At 45.5% G+C, this 19,429-nt stretch overlaps 1 protein-coding gene across 1 annotated transcript in view; it reads right to left on the bottom strand.

Moving 5' to 3' along the window:
- Window positions 1-19,429, bottom strand: part of grin2aa (glutamate receptor, ionotropic, N-methyl D-aspartate 2A, a) — a 72,296-nt gene that overhangs the window by 6,167 nt on the left and 46,700 nt on the right. Inside the window, exons 5-14 of the mRNA XM_052049145.1 lie at window positions 17,265-17,379; window positions 12,184-12,386; window positions 9,751-9,922; window positions 9,195-9,348; window positions 8,158-8,283; window positions 7,798-8,027; window positions 4,858-5,018; window positions 2,045-2,134; window positions 1,572-1,669; window positions 233-471 (exon numbers count right to left, since the gene is read on the bottom strand). Of these exons, the coding sequence (XP_051905105.1) occupies window positions 233-471; window positions 1,572-1,669; window positions 2,045-2,134; window positions 4,858-5,018; window positions 7,798-8,027; window positions 8,158-8,283; window positions 9,195-9,348; window positions 9,751-9,922; window positions 12,184-12,386; window positions 17,265-17,379 (1,588 nt within the window). The remainder of the gene's footprint in view (window positions 1-232; window positions 472-1,571; window positions 1,670-2,044; window positions 2,135-4,857; window positions 5,019-7,797; window positions 8,028-8,157; window positions 8,284-9,194; window positions 9,349-9,750; window positions 9,923-12,183; window positions 12,387-17,264; window positions 17,380-19,429) is intronic.

Below are 19,429 nucleotides of genomic sequence, written 5' to 3'. Positions count from 1 at the left end.
AGAAAAATATGGCCACATCGTTGTACTACTAATAGCTTTGTTACTTTAAGTCGAATGTTGTTTCCATTGTAACTGCAAAAGTCATTGCAAACCGTGTGCCCACTTGGACGTGTCAAACCCCCGACTCATTTTCATCCATTAAGAAATCAAGAAGTGTTCATCCCAAATTCTTTAAAAAAACGATGTAATTGTTTCAGCCAACCCATAACTCCGGCACCTCGGAAGCGCTTACCCGACTGATGGAGAAGAGAAGACCCGGCCTGCCAGAGCAGACCCCCGTGAAGCAGTATCTGAGCCTCCAGTAGAAGAGATGCTCAGAGACAAAAGTGATGAGGGAGAGCCCCATGGCAGTAGCCAGCATGTAGAAGACCCCCGCCATGTTGTCCACGTCCAGTTGGCTGGACATCACCTCATTCTTCTCATTGTGGCAGATGCCCGTCAACCACTGAGCCTCTAATTCTTCCATTTCACCTGAGAGGACAAAAGAAAACATAACTTCATCCCTCTTTGAAATGCTTCGGATGAGTCAGCTCCGAGTCCGTCAACAATTGCTTGAGACGTTATTTTGCTCACACCTTTCCGACTTTGTAGCTTCTCAAGCTAAAAAGACCTTCATTCTCCCTCTGCTTTCCTTTCCTTTGTGATATCAGGACCGCTGCTGTAATTACCGGTGAATGCAAGCTGAAAAACGAAAGCTGTAACTGTGTGCTCAGAAGTACACCGCTTAAAATGTTTGATAAAGTTTGAAGTACTTCAGCCTTGCAAAAACAATTTAAAAATAACACAAAACAAACAAAAAAACAAGAGATCACTGAATCAAAGAAAGTGTCTTCATGCTTACATTACAAAAAGGTTTAGGACGTTCACTTAATGCTTGCCCGGGAGCTTTTTTTTTGTAGCACAGGCAGTCGCTGATAATTTATAGCCATTCAGTTCTCCACTTGGTAGCATTTGATGAATTGCGAAAGGTGTTAAGTGTCAAGTTAAACATAAACACAGTACAAGATGTCACCATTGCTTGCCAGGAAATAAGTACACGCTTATTTTATTTTCTTGGGCAAATAATTAAAGGGAGGGAGCACAATGAGCTCATGTTGAACGCATCTGCCTCACAGAATCGGAGGTTTAGGGGATTTTTGAATCTGGCCGTCCTATGTGTCGAAGTGGAAGCCTCACATATGAAATGAAATGACACAAAGGGTATTTGATGGATACTTTTGGATAAAACCTGCAACCTGATCTGACGAGGAACAACGTTGTAAAATGAGATTCAGCTAATGGACACTTACACAAAAAGAGATTTTGTACTGCAGAAAGGAGTCTTCGAAACACTGCACACTTGGCTCTCTCTTCAGAGCAACCTTTTGTGTCCGGAATAACATCAAACGACTATTTATACTTCACTGCTTCTTTTTGGTGTCGTCAGCAGACAAGGCAATAGATGTGCGCGAGTGAGCGTGTGTTATGTGTCAATGAAATTTACAATGCTGGCAAGAAAGAGTACCATGAATCCCCAAAGCCTGAATGCTCGACTGAGTGAACGTGACAATGGAGCTGCCAATGTTTCTCACCATCTCCAATGATGGCCAGAATAGCCAGATCCACCTGTCGTTTCCAGTAGGATCCTTTTTGGAGAGCAATGCCGTATCCGGTGGTGGCAAAGATGTACCTGAACGCATCAAGGTCCAAACACACGCACACAAACACAGACACGTTGCTTTAATAGTCATCTTTGATTCGATTGAACCAGATGCTCTCCATTTTCAAAGAATAGTGAACCAATGCAGGTGAATTGTGATTACAGAAACACGGAGATCAAATTACATACTGTCCTGTTTTGCTCCACGGCTCCCCCTACAGTTGTACAAATTAACAACAGTGAATGTACATTGAGGAAAGAGTTGAGAGGTGTCGAGACTGGTTCACCGGTAGTAAAGACCACAAATGTCAAATCTCTAGAATGATCCTGGAACGCGACTATATTGCGAAAAACAAAACACACCTGGCCCTGAGTCAAACAAAACGGATATCAAGTTTCAGTTACCCGCTGCCAATGGTCACCAGCTTACATCCCTCATCTCTGCCAGCCATGTAGTTCAACACCGCGGCATCATAGATGAAGGCATCCAGTTTACTGCAAGGAAGGAATATCAGACAAAAGGGAGGGATAAAGACAACATGTGGGGGAGCCAAACAGTTTTTAGAGCGTGAATGACGAGAGAGAGAGAGAGAGAGAAAGACACACCCTCCAGATTGTTTTGTTTGTGGGGATCAATTCGGTAGTAAATCATCTCCAATAGGAGTTCAATCCAAGCGTTACCCAACCCGTGGAGGTCACAGAGAGGAGGGGCAGTTCAATGCACACACTTCACTGATAATAGGGCCTTGGAGGCACATGCACAACAAACTTTAAACAAACACAAATACTCACATCATCCTACCCCCCCCCCCTGCCTCTGACCTCCTCCTCACACCCAAAAAAAACCACACATGCATCCTCAGCCCTGACATTTTCAGTCTAACTGATCGCATCACGAACAGACACACACACACACACACAGACTTACTAATAGTGTAGCGACCGCGTGGCATTTACAGATTGTCAGATCAGCCCTTTAACAAAGGCTCACAGGCAACAGTTAAGCTTTGTAATTAGCTTAAGCCAGCGATGGCTCCATCCACACGAAGACTCTGAGTCAACCGTCTAAAGTGTGAGAATAAATGTGTGATTGTTTGACTATTAAATAAAATTTAAAAAACTGGAATACACATTATTTCATGCAAGTAAAAAGTCATTTTGTGGTTTTCATAAAGTACTACTAATGATAATAATTTGCTACTTTCAGAACCCCTAAACCCAAGGACACCTTATATAAAACTAAAAAGAAAAATTATTTGAAAAAAAAACACACCTAAAACAATTACAGGGAAAAGTTGAGTTCCATCATAGCAATGGATCTGAATGACAGAGGAAGCGCAACAAGGCAGAGGACAGAGCCTTGGGGAGCACTTGATGCGGGGCAGGTGTCAGCCCGGCAGGAAATATTTTTAGTTGAAAGAAATACGGTGAGGCATGCAAATTTGATGGAATGACTCAGAAGGGCAATTGGTGTTGCAATCGAATAGAATCGAGTTTGATATGAAGATCCTGTGTCGATCCACAGCCATGGAACATTCGTCAACACTTCAGTTGAGGATTACTGTAAAAAGAGAAGCTCGGTAAACATATTTGGGCACAAGCCCGTGCGAAATGAACAATGAATTCAAAAGCAGGACATTTTCGAGCAACAGAAGCTGCCATCAAGATGACGCCTCCTCCAAGGACACCTGAGCATAGTAGATTAAGACACATACACACACACACACACACACACATATAGGTAGGTTGTGTCGTGCTCAACCATATGTCAACCGCTCCAAGTTTCCCAACTTTCCCGAATCTCAAGCGACTTCAAAGTACGATTCAGATGATTTAAAACTCGCCCCTGCGCATCGTTTTGGTTCGCGGGGCTGCAGCAGCAGATTGCGCATGTAAAGCCTGCCGGCATTATGTGTGATCAGCGCTAATCTGGCCATCGAGCCTTAAACAGCTGAATGCCGCAGCATTGCTCATCTGCTAATGCCGCCAAATAGAATTATCAATGAGGGAATTACTGCAGACGCAGAGCCGTCAGTTCGCTGTTGGGAGTGCAGATGCACGTGAGCATACATGTTTACTTTGTCGTGGCTTTTGCTTGGAGCTTTGCTTTTGTATACATGTGTGACACAGACACAATAGCGGTTCGTGTCTTCATTCCAAGTCGGCACGGTGGTTAGCACGCCCCCTTTTCTACCCGTGCCTGCGTGGGTTTTCTCCGGGTACTCGGGTTTCCTCCCACATTCCAAAAACATGCATGGCAGGCTGATTGAACACTCGAAATTGTCCCTACGTGTGAGTGTGAGCGCGGATGGTTGCTCGTCTGTGTGTGTGTGTGCCCTGCGATTGGCTGGCAACCAGTTCAGGGTGTCCGAAGATGGCTAGGATAGGCTCCAGCACGTCTGCGACCCGGGTGAGGACAAGCGGAACAAAAACGGATGGAGGTTTCATTCTAAAATCGCCTCCTTCCCAATTTGCTGTCATCATGAATTTTCCCTTTTCCTTCTTTTGTTGTCCTTATCCAATCCATGACCGCGTTCTTTTTCGCCTGAACCGACAGCCTCCTCGATTCCTTCAATTTTTCCAATCAGACAATTTGCCCTTGACTTCTTGCACCCCACATCCTATAGCCCCACCCGCCCCCTTGCTTCATTTTTTTTCCCATCATGGGACGAGTTGACACTTCCAATTTTTTCTCCCCCCCTCACCTCTCATCCTCTGGCCATTCAAGCACTCCGCACTCGCAATATGTCCTTGGTTCGCTGTATTATAAGCCTTAAACACCCCCAGCCCAAACACTCATGCACACGCAACACGCACACACCAACTGCAGCCAGTCCCATTGTAGAGATCAAGCACTAAAAATAGATCCTGCTGTTCCCACTGAGGAGTCTCATTCATCCCCAGTCTCACAGGAGCTGTCACATACGTAGTGGCAAGCACACACACACACACACACACACACACACATTCACACCTGAGCCTGTCCCTCCCCACCCCATGACGATTTCAATTGTGTTTTGTACAAAAACAAATGAACTTGCCTTTTTATGCTTGTACTTGGGGTGTGCATATGTGCTCGTGGATATGCAGTTATGACACCAAATGCGTCCATTCATTTGACCGTAATCAGTAGCATCGCCTCTCCACTCTTGCCACGGACAAAATCATTCGAGATCACCTCGCAGACTCACAATCACTCGCATACAGTGTTTTCCTACCCAGATTTTAGGCTGACAAGAGCATCCTGCACTCCTGTTTGGTGATACTTGACCATGTACTGGTGCATGGATGGGTAGTTCTTCCTGATGTTCCGCTCAGTGGATCCGTTCGGAACCGTGCCGAAGCGGAACGGGGGCGAGTACGCATACGGGTTCTGAAACTGTAGAAGAGAACCACATGGAGTACAAAGGAGAGAGTATGAAAGATTGATTTGGGCGTGTGATTTGTTTTTGTACTTTGCTCTTCTTTTTGTAGTTTGAAAACAGGGACGGGATTTGGTCGCTTTATTCTATTTTTAGAAGAGGCTGGCAGGCTACTCTTGTGTTGCATGGGGGGGCTCCCTGGTGCCCGCGGCCCCACGTCGGTTGGCCCGTGAGCTCGGGGTTAGAGCGTCATGGGCGAAATGGGAAGGAGCAGATCGGAGTCTCATCCACTGCTCATAAAAGTTGTACGAGGGCACGACGGGGAAAGGGCTGAAAGCCCAAATGGGTTCATCTTTCGGGCAAGAGGACTACGAGGCACTTCATACGTGAACCCTTTTTTCTTTGTCAAAGTATTCCACAACTGATTTTGCCCTCGTAATTAAGGAAGTCAGACATGACCACTTTACTTTTGTAATGAAGATTGCTTGCCAGCGCTGCGTCGCTCTCATTTTACACAACATTTCTTTAATGGATTTTTCATTTGGCCTTGGTCTACTTTCTCCCCTCAAGCTTATGCAAGTTTGGCTGTTATGCAAGCGAATGACTCCCTCTGTGAACGTTGGTCTGTCTGTGCCTTTGTCGATGTTGAGACTGTCTGTTGTCTCCCGTACTAAGAAAAAAAATTAAAGGGATTGCAGTGAAACAATAACTCCCGACATCTGCAAAAAAGTTCAACTACTTAGTTCAAATAGCACGGCTGTTTGGACAGACTTGAGTCAACAAACGCATTTTAAGACTCTTCAAGTGCAATGACGTGGTTGTAGTTAGCGGCGGTGTAGAATCTAATTGCATCTACAGCACACTGAAAATCATAACTGAGCATCATTATCTTCATGAAGGGACTTTGAACGTCGGTAGCAGAGATCTATCAGCCCGCCGTTCTCCTGACATCAGCCCGTTGCCCAAATCGGCAGTGTTTACAGGAAGCGGGGTCCTCAAAGAGTGAAATATTTACATTAACCGGAATGCGGCGCTGTCTTTTCTTTTCACAAATCCCCGGGGTGCAGGAAACACGGAGCGAAGTCTAACATCACCAAGCTGGAGGGCATTCATTCAGAAGACAGCCTGCAGAGGATACTTACAGGCTCGTAAACATCAATTCATTTTTTGGGGCAAAACCGGATAAACAAATATCACCGGCAGCAATTTTTATAAGGGTGAAAAAAAAAAACCCCACAAATGTGATTACATTTCAAACCTGTTGTTTGAGATTGTTTACGGCTGTGCACTCAATTGCACCAGTCAGAAGAATCACATAGCGTACCGAATTGTAATTTTAGATGAATGTCGTGACTAATAATGTCACAAATTTAAATGCCGATGGGGAAGACACTGAAATGTGATTTTGTGTGTAGTCTGACAAGAAAAAAAAAAGTTTATGACTCGATTTTGAAGGACAAACTGTTTAAAAGAGGTTAAAAAAAACAGACAATTACGCTATGGTGACACAAATTCATTCAGATGGAATTTTTGTAAGTCTTAAAAAAAACCTATGAGGCTTCTTTTCTGGTGAGTAGATTTGTGACCTTTCATCCCCCATTGCTAAACATTAAAATATTTTTTCAGGGGCGGAATCACTGGCCAGGAGTTTGGAGGTCAATTTCGCTTGTCGTATTGCAGGTCAAATGCAGTTTGTTGTCGAGTCCTGCACAGCAAATGTATGTTAAATCGCCTTCTAGCTTTTATTTCACAGCCTCTTTGTCTGACTCTCCCATCCTGTCTACATCTTGTTTGCCCCCCCCCCCCCCCCCCCCCGGATGCCTTTCCTTTCTCCTTACCTCAGCCATGAAAACATGGCCCATATCTGTCCGCCTGTTGTCCGGTTTCATGTACGTCTTGGCCTTTCACAATTCCACACTTGCCCCCCGCATCCCCCCCCCCCCCCTCCCCACCTGCCAGTTTGCTGCTGCCATCACCGCACCTCTCCCTTGAATGTTGTCAGAAGCTTCCGCGTCAGTCGACAACACTCTCCTGCTCCTCGAATCTCATCTACTTTTCCCTTTTCACTTGCTCTTCATTTGATTGATCAAATAGATTTGGCTTGACCTTCGGTCTACAGGTCGGCTTTTTAGAGATGTTTTGACCCTTTCATAGGAGGCAAAGTGTGGGAATTAAAAAAAAAAAAATCAAAAACAATCGAGACACACAAAACACGTTATCCTGATTCGGTACGACTAATTTCCGCATTTCCTGCAAAATAAAGAATACCAGGCCTGTAAATGCATGTGAAAACCGTAAACGAGTCACCATGACTACTGTTCATTTACTTCCATAGTCACGCCGGTAGTTCTTCTCCTTTGTCTCTTCCATTTAGAGGACAAAGAAGAATCAGAAGAAGAAGAAGAACCAGAAGAGTGGTAGCCATGACAATTAGATTTCAGTTTCCACAACGATTTAGAGTGCCAAAAGGAACATTCCCTTCATCGAGTTGATATATTTTGCTGCAATACAATTTAAGGTAAGCCGTTTTAAAGTAAAAAGAAAAACGTTAACATTGTTATCAAGCAGGCGCTTCATAGTCGTCATGTGCTGCTGGTGGCAAAGGATGCTCCGCTTACATTAACTTCCGAAGGCAGCACCTTGTGCACATCTGTCCTCCGGTACTCAGTTTTTTTTTGGACACTTTGACTGAATCCGCAATAACAGTAAGACTCTACATCATAGATTGTGAATTCGAATATGCTCCTTCTCGCAACTAGATGAGTGGCTATTATAACCCAGCTCACTGTCTTTTACCTTGTTGTCAGAAAGCCCCGTGACTTGGTCGACAAACTCTTCCTGGATCATGAAAGCGGCCAAGTTGGCAGTGTAGGAAGCCAAGAAGATGACAGCGAAGAAGGCCCACACAGACACGATAAACTTGCTGGTTGTTCCCTTTGGATTTTGCACCGGTACGGAGTTGTTGAAGACGAGACCCCAGAGCAGCCACACCGCTTTGCCCATGGTGAAGGAGGGACCGTGGGGGTCTGATTGGGAACACAGAAAGTTGATATGGCACCTTTTTACTTCACAATTGAAAGAGAATTTTAACTCGCATGCCCAAATTCAATCCTTTTTTGTCCACACTACCGCGTGTAATTATGCGGGCATGCTTACCTTTCCCCTGCGCCAGGTTTCGGTTGAAGCCGAGAGGACTGATGTATTCAAACATGAAAACAGCCATCGCAGTCACCAGTAGGAGCATCACAAACATCATCACCCACACTGATGCACTGAATGGCTCTAAGAGAGGGCAAGAGTGACATAAGATGACAGGGATTTAGTGTTAATAAGACACGCCGAGTCACATTTTCAAATAGTACGCATCACTTCATGTGATTCATGCTCGGTCTCATTCCGCCTTTCCATGATCTGAATGCGGAAATCAATTACGCACATGAGCTGCTGAGTAAAAGTGCCACAGTGAGCTAGTTCCCCCTTTTAAACCCCAAAGCTGTGTGCGTGCGTACACGGGCAGATCTATGGTTTGACGGTGTGAAGAGGCGTCGGAAGCCTTGGTGTCAGCAGTTCTGTCCTCCCTCTGAGCCAACAAGACCACTGCGGAGATTAAAGCAAGCCTCTAACGTATGGCGGAGGGGCTGCGTCGCTTGTGAGCGGGAAGGCATTGGCGAGCGGCCATCATGGGGCGTTTCAGCTAAGCCCTTTTAATTGCCACTTTCACGGCAGTGTGCTACATACACGCTCAGTGCGCGTGTGTGTGTGTGTGTGTGAGACTACATGCCATGAGCAGCCCGTAAGCCTGAGCCATGAGCTTTTGTACTTCTATGCCCATCAGCTGACCGAGTGTCTTCAGACCAGACTTTGAGGTAATTATCCTCGTGCCTGAAACTGGTCATGTTTTTCAGTGACCCGAATTGCTATTTTTTGGTGACAAGAAAAGCCTTTGTTAAAAATATATATTTATAAATATTTGTAGCTGTGAAAACGCAGTATCATCCCTCCCGGCAGAAACGGTGTACACGGGTCAGTGTGGAGGTCAGTATCGACCGCTGGGTAACAGAACTGGGCTGTGCTGTCAGCTTTGTAATCACAGGGCACACTCACCTCCTAAATGATGACATTTCCACATTTCACGCAAGCCGAAAACAATCTCTGTGGGATATAAAAAAAAAAAACAAAGAAATGATGCTTACCAAGAAAGGCTGAAGGGGACACGGTTCCATTACTACGGGACACCATGACGCTGATCCCAGTTTCCACGAATGGGACGGAGAAATCGATGACCTCAGAACGCTCCTCATTGATCGTCAGAGATCCGACGGCCATGACGGCTTTCTTATAGACCACCTTGGGGTGTGGCAGGGGCGGGGCAGGGTGACAGACAAAAAATAATAATAATATGTGTAAAACAATGATGATGACTCACTGGCAATACTATCTTCATTAAAATTAAGCATTGAAAATTGTGCTCTGCGTTCGACCGGACCAAATCAATATGCAAGTGTGAGTCACTATAAAAGTACGAAGAACGTCTGCTGATCTTCAAGTCAGCAATGGCTGCCATTAGGTTTCAACTCCAACATAATGAGCCGTCTTCATTTGACCTCCGGGACTTCACCATGCGACAAAAGTAATTATTTCAAGATAATTATATTGCAACAAGTTGTAACTCGCGGTTGTCCGCCTCATCCGAGAACATATTCTTAACCATCGTTAAGCCGTGCGTGAGAGTCAAAAGTGCCCTCTTACCTCTCCCACCATCCCATTCCAGACGTTGTTAATCTTCTTTCCGTGTTTGCCATTGGTTACTAGGTACAGGTCATAGGTGAACTTGACGTATTTGGCTATCTTCTTCAAAATGTCAATGCAGAAGCCTTTGCAGCACTTCTTAATGTATGTCCCTCCAGCCTCAGTTGTGTTGCTGCAGAAACACAAACAAAACACGCATTACGTGAACACGTCATTAAACATCATAACAACATTATATATCTATTTATTAACTGGCACGGCATCCTCAAACCTTGCGCCATCTGTGTGCGCACGTAAACCCTGCACATCAACTTGATGCCACCTGGGACTCTCATTTAACTTTCAGATGTGTGCTAATTAGGAACGACACAACCTTGCCTTTCAGTTTTGCACCCTGAATCAAAACTTCGAGAAGGATGAGAGGGAAAACAAAACAGCCCCAAACTTTTTTTTCCATTCAGTCGTGACTCAGCAGTTACCTTCGGAATCGGAACAATGTCACTTTGCAGGATTTATGTTGTGTTGGAGAGAAACGAGGGGGTGGAGGGGTGGAGGGTAGGGGGGGGGCACTCGCCAACTCTTGCTTCCGCTGCAAACTCAGTTGTTACAATCACTCGCTATCAATGTGTCAAAAAATCATCTCAAGCAAACGGGGTTCTTGCCTGTTCTTATTTTTGTCACGATGCACTTGTTTCGAAAGTGATAAAAGGAACGGAAGGGCTATTTGGGAGTACAACCAGGAGAAGCTTGAAACGTACACAAAATGGGTCTTGGTATGTATAGCGCATGGATTGGCTGCTTTTTTTGCGGGGGGTGTGGGGGGGGGGTGTTTATTGTCTATCTAAAAAAATGAACCTGGATCCAGATGACTTCATTTTGTGCAACCACTTGACCAAATTAAATGGAGTCAATCCAAGACACCATTTTTTTTCTCTATTGCATCGTTCATAAGAATACGGCGCTAGCTAGCGCCCGGGCAGTCTGTTGGAACGCAAATGAGTACACGAACGTCGCCATGCACAGGTACAGAGCTAACATACAGTCCCGAAGTGCGATAGCCGCACTCGTAATCGCAGTTGGCACATTTCGACAGCCGGTGGAGAGCATGTGATGTTATGGAGGCTCTTTTGTGAAGTAGCCAAGCCAACTTGATATAGAACCACTAAAGGCCTCAGGGGTCTCCGGGGAGGGCAGCGTAGTGATGTGGATGTAAGTTGTTCTTCGGCCCAGCCTGGACGAGTAGATTTGTGATTCTGCATGCATGAATGGTCCTCTGCCCCGCTGATTCCATCCCAACAACAGCCCTCTGACCGTCTACCTCCCCGCATCCACCCCTTTCGTCCTCCAAATGGGCACCGCGGATGCCTCAGTGGGAATTACGCTACGGGAGGCGGAAATCCACTGCACTGTGTGAGTGGACATGTGGCAAAAGTGAGTTTATGTCAGATTGTGTGTGTGTGCGCGCGCGTGTGTGTGTGTGTGGGTCTCACTCCTTGGAGATGCATTATTCTCCGCCCTACTTCACAGTGATTCTGGATGAAAATCTCTCTCTCGGCTTCTTCCCTGGGACTCCATTACAACTTAATCAGCAGTATTTCTCCGTGTGTGTGTGTGTGTGCATTTATGTGTGTAGTTCTCGTAGCTAATGTTGTGTACACAGATAGGTTTAAGTGTGTAGCGTGCACAGAATCTTCATAGAGCCTGCCTGCATGTGTGTGTGTGTGTGTGTGTGTGTGTGTGTAATGACAATGCCAAAGGCAAAATAGGATCTATTTTTATTTTTATTTATTTATTATTTTTGATTGGTTGTGACTATTAAACACAGATGTTTGACAAGAGTTGAAGCTTTGTTCAGCGGAGAGATCGGTGCTGTTGAACGGTCTGCGGCTGGATGGATGGAGGTCTTGAGGAGCCGACGATGAGAAGAAAGGAGCGTTGGCGCGGAGTGCCGATGCGGATTTGGAGCTGGGAGTCGCGGCTTGGAGTTTGAAGCGGATTATGTGGGACAGGAGAAGTGAACTAATCTCTTTTCGTCAATGGACGCTACAGCTTCGTGTTTGCTTTCAAAACTTTTCTTGTAGCAGACGTGTGCACATTTTTCAGCATGATGTCTCTGATCCACTGGTGAAAGGACACTTTGATCCTCTCCTCTTTCATCTATAACTGCTTCAGACAACAAAGTGTATGCAGAAAAGTGGTGAAGATTGCACGACTGTCTCTGTCCTATGTGTTGTCTTGCGTTATGTTTTGTTATTTTTGACTTCAAAATGGCGCCGCGAGAGTGGCTGCCTTTCCAGCAGCTCCTATTTTTTTGTTGTTCTACTTCTTCCTTTCATAACTTTGCTGCTGTGAATCTGGAATTTCTCCATTGCGAGACGAATAAAGGTTTTCTTAATCTTAATCTTAAGAAAAAAAAAATAAAGTCACACTTACTCTTTGATATGTTTCCTGCAGGGCACCGAGTTCCTCATGCAGGTACCGGTCAGTCTCTCGACATCCTCCACGATGACAAACGGCTTCTCCTCCAACGTGACGATGGACAAGTGGTTGTCGTCAAGCTCGGCGTCGCCAAAGGAGTTGAAGCGCGGCCACACTGGATACTTCAGCGTCAGGCTGCCGTTGTCCAGCTTCCCCATCTGAGGGGATGAAGGAGCGCAAGTGTACGAGTGGCGTTAGCAGTCGTGGATGACCTGCGGTGAACGATGTCGTCAGCGCGGGTCCATTGAACTGAAGTTAAAGGTGAGGTCATAAAAAGAACACATTTTAGGGGGCAGGTCAAAAGGTCAAAAGTGGCACGTTGATGAAACTATATGCAATAGAAATGCTAATATGACACTCCATTTGGCATAAAAAGTCATTTGCCACAATTACGATGCGGTATTAAGAATCACGAATTACTGACAATACGAACAATTAAAAAAAAAACATTTCTCACAATAATCTTACAAGTGAAAGAAAAGTGCGCAACACCTTTCTCATTTTCTGGAACTTTTTTGTTAATGGCGGTCCTCACCAAAATTGACGACATATCAAGGGATACATGTCATGATCCTGTGTCTGTTTGTCTCCAGCAGGTGGCAGTAGAGGGTTTCCTCTCCTGTCGTTACCAGCTGCCCTTGAAGACTCTGCCACGCCGACAACTGGCCGGCAGATTATTCGACCTCGCTCGCAACTCCGTTTCCGTGTGCTTCAATTTTCTCAAGGTCTCACTTTTTGCCTCACCGTCTTATCCACCCCTACCCGGATTTTTTTCCGAATTTAACAATATGTTTTACGTAATCCTGTTGAGCAACTGTGCATGGAAGCACTGCTAAATTTGAAAGTACCTAAATGAATCTGGTTTTGACACACACTTCATAGGTCAATAATTTATGATGTTTTCAGAGCGACAATGTCATACATTCCCTTGCGGATGCGCTCTTACTACCCACCCGCCGAATCTGTTCTTATAAGTAAGTATGTGTGTGTGTGTGTGTGTGTGCGCACATCATGTTTATTTATGTCTGTGACAAGCAAGCGAGAAAAAAAAACAGCACAAAGCAAAAAAAAAAAAAAAATGTTTGATCCACTCTCAATTATTAATACGACAGGAGGCAGAAAAAAAGGCAATCCTTGCTTTCACTCACTCCGATTGAAAATACATTTCTTTTACATGCTCTTTTCTCAATGCGCTTGTCGTCAGGTGGTGGTCGAAAGCCTTAAACGCTTGCATAAACGTGACTATTCAGATCGGAGCGGGGTTTTATTTGTATTTTTTTTTGCCTTCTCTGGACGAATTGAATAGACAATAAATATTATTAGATAAACGTTTTTGCTTCCCTTCAAATTGAGTAAGGGGGTGCATGGGGGGGGGGGGGAAGGGTGGATTGTGATTGTTCCCCTCTGACCACAGACTCACATGTCGGTTATTGGACATACAGGACACACGTTAACATTGCTTTTTTAGCCTGCCCGACAAGTCATGTGGAGCAAGTGAAATTAGCATTTTAATTGTTTTGCTTTGAGTGGTTTTCTATCCTCCGAGAGGAATTAGAGACGGCGTACCGTTTCTTGTGTCACTTTTTTCCTCTCCGGGATGCTGTTTTGCATTTTGAAAGTTAGTGTGGACTCTTGAGTATATGCACCCGGCTTTGTTAATGCGCCGGGTAATCTCTTTTCGACAAAGACTAACAACAAATGTAAACATGTGACCACAAAAATGACCAATAAGCAAAAAAACAAAAATAATGTGCTCATGCGCTAATAAATCCATAATCTTAAATCTTGTGGGATTTAAATCTTGGAAAGGGGTAATTGAGTTTGAATGCAGCTGTTTTTTAGCAACTCATCTGGGTTTCCTGTCCCCCCCCCCCCCCTCCCTCAGGTCCCTTTTTTTCCTGTGCTTCTTCTCTAATTAAAAAAGAGGCGGTGATAAACGAATGCCCGTAGGAGAGTAGAAAGATGCTCTCGTGGAGCAAAATGCTGAATCTCCAGACCCGATATGACGCAGAGCAGACCGGCGTGACACGGAGGCCGCATCGACGTAACGATGGCAGGACGCCGGTGGATTCCCGCGTTCTGATATCTTAGCGGATCGTCGCACGCGGACGGATTTCCAAGATTTTGGTGACGCGTTGACGACCGAAAAGCCGTCGGTTCATTTCAGTTCGGACGCCGCCCCTTCCGTTCTCGGTGCTTAACTTGACCTTTGCAAACGCATTCCCAATCAAGCACATCCCTGCCGAAGATGAGAGAGGGAACACCAAAGCTAAAAAGGGATGGGGGTGCCTTTTTGTGGTGCACCTTCTGTGCGCCAGGTCTCACTAGGAGAGAGTTATCGCTGTGGCAATTTGCATTTATGGGGAGAAAGAGTCCCTAATAGCGTGTGTGGGGAGATGGGGGGGGGGGGGGGCATTGAGTCATAAAATAATATCTGTCACTTCTGTCAGACAAAATTATGTCGAGAAAATAGAGCTTGCGCTCCCTCTGCGAAACTCGAGTATGCGCGCGCATGCATGTGTGCATACATGTGCGAGAGCGAAAAGGAGAGAAAGCCGCACGACGGAGGCACTCGCATGCCCCTCAAGTGTATGCGTCGAGCCAGGCCGACAAGAAAGCAGGCGATAAAGTGGAGCAGGGAGAGAAATTTGAACCCCTGATGATCTGTCTTTTTTTTTTTTTTTGTGGGTCAGGAAATGTGTTTGATGAAGATGAATAAACCTTCGCCGTCTTCACCGACTCTGAAAAATCTTCATTTGCGTGCGTGTTTGTGCGTGTGTGTACATATAGGCGCAGAAGCTTTTGCTCATTTGTCTCCGCTGTGATTTTCCAAGCACAAATCCCATGCTGTCTGAAATAATTATTTTGCAAACGGCAGTTTCCTTGAAGCAATTTACACACTCCAATCGACTCGGCAGGAAGGAAACGTAAAATGCCGGCGGTAATCGGTGAATACAGTTTGGTTAATGAAATGTTCTGAAACTCAAATCACAATTTCATATCGATTAGTAATAAGATAATAATAACAAGAAAAATGTCGCCGATAATAATGCCGTGGTGAAAATATTCCGTGAGAAACGATTGCAGCGGTGCGGCAAACCACGAAGGGGGGACTCCTACCATATAATTTTTTTTATGGAATAACCATATTTTTGCGCCCTTTCTGAATTTCCATCTCTCGATCGTCATAAAAATTCCTTCCTCCGCGTGCCACTGGCTCCTGTTGCATCGGGTGAAATGGCTGCAAGAAAGAAAGTGACACCGGCCCTCCAATAATATTCCCCCTTTGAGCCTCCTTGTTTCGCTTTGCCTCTTTTCTGCAACTTTGCGGCAAATTCAAGTCAAAATTGGCAACACGTCATGCCCAGGTGGGGCCCTCTTTAAAATTCCAAAAGGGCATGTATGAACCGTTGACCCTTGCAGACCCCATTAACCCTTTGAGCGACCGCGGTTACGACAGCGGACAGCTTATCATGTTATCAGGTTACAGGGTGCATGAAAAGGGGTTCAAGAGGTGCAAAAGTTTAGCTTTAAGATGAAGAGGGAGGGAGGATCAAGCGTGAGGATGAGGAGGAGAGAGGAAGGAATTATGGTGCGGAGGAAGGAAGACGGGAAGAAGCTTGGATTCAGTCAGGGAAGAAGAAAGGAATGTCGGAAGGAAGAAAAAAGGAAGGAAGTCGGAAGGAAGAAAGCGGAGAATGGAAGAAAATGTTTTGGAAGATGATTCAAGGAAAGAAAGAAAAAAAGAATGAACGAAATTGAGATCTGCATATTTGTCGTAATTTTTCGCGCGCCATTCGGGCATTATGGTTTGTAACGGTCACTCAATGTAGCCGTGAATTTGTATTTCCATATCCACGTGCATAGAAATAGAATGAAGAGAAGGAAAAGGAAAAGGGGAGAAAAAAAAAAGACATTCCCTCGCAACTGGCCACTTGGACCCGCGGTGTAAATCTTCTCCTAAGTAACTCTCAAAGGGGGGGGGGTCAGGCAGGATGATGAATGGAGCGAAGAAAGCAAAGGAAGTGAATAGAAACAGCAGGTTAGATCAACGCAGGCATTAGGCTAAGAAGGAAGTCAGCAAGGAATGAGGACAGGGGGAGATTTTGGGCCTTGAAAGAACAAAAAAAAGAAAAAAAAAGAAGGATGGAGACTCGCTGGGAAGGAATCATCATGGAAGGAGAAGAAAGAAAACAAGGAGGGGCGGCTGCAGGAAAAAGTGAAAAACTACCAATGAGATCAAAACAGAAGCGATAGAGGAAGAAAATTACAGGGGGGGGGGGCATTTAAATCCAATCAAGTTCAGAGAGTCACAAGCGTAGGACCACCGATGGCGCTCGTCACGTCTCGTCGTTAATGCCGCCGCCGTCGCATCTGGCAGCTGATCTACGATCTCGGGTGTTCAGCCAGCCTGAAGTATGACCAAAGCGGCGATTAGACGGGAGGCGGCGTTTAAGGCGGGCGAGAAGCAGTCGCTCATCGGTATTCAGATGCATGGCGGCCATTTAAAGTCCATTACAGTGGCCGGAATACTTTGCGATTTACGGCGACCATTCATTTCGTGGACGGCGGCTCGTATGAGGCGGTTAAGGCAATCCGTAGGCTCGCCGGCAAAATGAGCTCATCGGAAACACAAAAGGTAAACGTTGCAAAAGTGGTGCTTGGCGTTTGTTACGTTTCGCTTTCTCCTGCAAAAGGGGACTCTCTGAGATACGCTTGTCAATCAAACGGGGGGGATGCCGGGATGCCTTTTTTCCTTGCAGTTTTCTCAAGGTGGCGATAGTTGAGGGCATCTGCTTATAACAAGAAACAAACAGTAATGATGAAGAGAAACAATGAAAAGTGACACGTGGCGTCCGACGCATGCCGAAGCCCAAAAAAAAAAAAAAGACTACAAAACACTCTCTGAAATCATTCGCGGCAACAAAAGCGAAAATATCGAACGTTAACGCGTCTGTAACTGAAGAATCGAAACAAGGACCAAAAAATTAAAAAATGGCGACGTCAAGGCGAACGCGGAAACGCGCCCTTCCTACCTTTTCCCACTCTCTCTCTTTGTTGAGAACAATGACCACCAACTTCGGATGTTCTTGATATCCATCGTCCGTGAAAGACAAGTCTCTGCCTTCCCACGTCACGTTCATCATGTACCTGAGACAGGAAGGGGGTCGGGGGGGGGGGGGGGGGCAAAAGGACCAATCGTTAATATCTACAAGTATCCTTCCAGGTAGGTCCAAATGCGAACTCGTTTGCATCGACAACTCATCCGTGTCTAGATGAACTTGGGGAAAATTCAGCTTTCCGCGCAAAAGGGAGCGGACCACGAGTAACGTTCTAAAACGTACGTCGCATACTCGCAGAGGCTGCGACGGGTGACCTACATGGCAGGTCACGTTAGCCAAGATGGAGGGCGATGGCGAGATATTCTTGGATCAGCGTCATTAATCATGACTGCACTTCCTCACTCGCGCTTTCTTGACTTCATCTGCAAGTGGTCGCGTTAGCACAGCAGAGGGACGCCCACCCACCCTGTTCCACACCAAAGCCCTTTCTGGCCCTGTTCCAGCAGCGGTCACAGGGACGCGAAGTCCAAAAAGTCTCCACAACGTTTGGAGAGGGTGGGAGAGAAACAATTCCAATCGCCAAGTATCCGTGACAACGAATGGCATCCAGAATTTTCAATGGTCACTTTGAAAAGGAGATTTGCGCGTGGAGCTCACAGCGCAGAGGTAGCGGGTTCGATTCCACACTCGCACGGACATAAATGACTTTGCCCCACCTCATCAATTTGCAACGCGATGCCCATTCATTCCGGTTCAACCAATTTCAACCACGCTGCCGCAAACCACGTCTTCATTAGATTTGACAATCTGAAAGGGTCACCAGAAAAATGGCGGACGGAATGAGAAGAAGGGGAAGTACGACGAGCCAAGCCTCAACTGAGTTAGGATAAAAATATCCTCAGCGTTACGGTGTCCTCCTTTTCTCCACTTTTGGAGTGAAAGGGGTTGGTGGTGGGAGGGGGGGGGGGCAGCACTGCGCCAGAGTTAACCAGCACTATGTGCGCACTGCGGTAAGAGGGGAGCACATACGTGTATTACAATTGTGGAGCTATTGCTTATTTGTGTTTTTTCTTAAAACCACCTTATTCTTGACTAGAATATCGTGTCATTTGGTGTGTTAAAGATCAAATACCCGCAATCTTTGCAAAGTGGAGCCCAAGGGATGAAAAGTCGGTTGACAGAAGCGCCACCGCAAGTGATGATTTGGAGGACACCGGAGCACCTTTTCCGAAATGCCATGATTTTTGTGCACAACCCGATAACGCGATAAGTGTTCACTGCGATAACAACCGTGCCTAAAAAAAGTTTTTTAAAGTTTTTAATTATTTTTTTTTTAATCCTGGAGAACCCACGGGGTCAAATTTGGCCCCTATAAAATCTGCTACTCAAACGCTGCCCTTAAATCCCAAAGGGTCAGATTTGGCCCTCATCCTAAATTAGAATGAAAGCATTGAATATTTGAAAAAAATAAATAAAAACATACATTTTGGTGTTCTGTGAACGTATAGCAGTCATTTAATGTAGAAAAAGGTTCTTGGGTTCTCCAGGGTTAAATCATCGTCTTTCCTTTAGAGCCCTTCTCTGGAACCGTATCGGATCTTATTTTGTCTTTGAGCTTTTCAAATGTCACACGATGGAGCCTTCACTCGTCAGGACGTTTTAAAACCGTCATTCGGACGCGATGATCTTTTCGGGATCGTTGACTTGAAATCCACCAGTGGGAAACTGTTTTCATGTCATTCATGATCCCATAAAATGATGTTGCGGGCTGCCTGGCATTTCATAAATAAGCTTAGTTTCGAGTTCAACTGCTACGCGCCGGCATAACCAGCAAGGATAAGTTACGCCATCAGACAAATAACTTCAAGGATGATTTCGCAGGGGTTACTTTTCTTTTCCGAGAAACCCCTGCAGGGAAAAAAAAAAAACAACCAATCAGACATGTAACGTGACCAGTGAGGTGTCAATCATTTGGCATTAACTCGAGTATGGAAACAAACAAACAAAAAAAAAAGTGCAACCATCTTCTTTTCCTTTGTAATGAAGCAACGCATCGTCTCACGCAGGCGCGTGCCTGCCGCGCATGATTTATTGACTTGAGAAGCACTCGCTCCCTCCCGCTCATCGTCTCCGACGGC

This window comes from Hippocampus zosterae, chromosome 17 (genome assembly GCF_025434085.1).
Source record: "Hippocampus zosterae strain Florida chromosome 17, ASM2543408v3, whole genome shotgun sequence".
NCBI lineage: Eukaryota > Metazoa > Chordata > Actinopteri > Syngnathiformes > Syngnathidae > Hippocampus > Hippocampus zosterae.
Note: the sequence above shows the minus strand (reverse complement) of the source record. Positions and strands in the feature narration are given on the sequence as shown.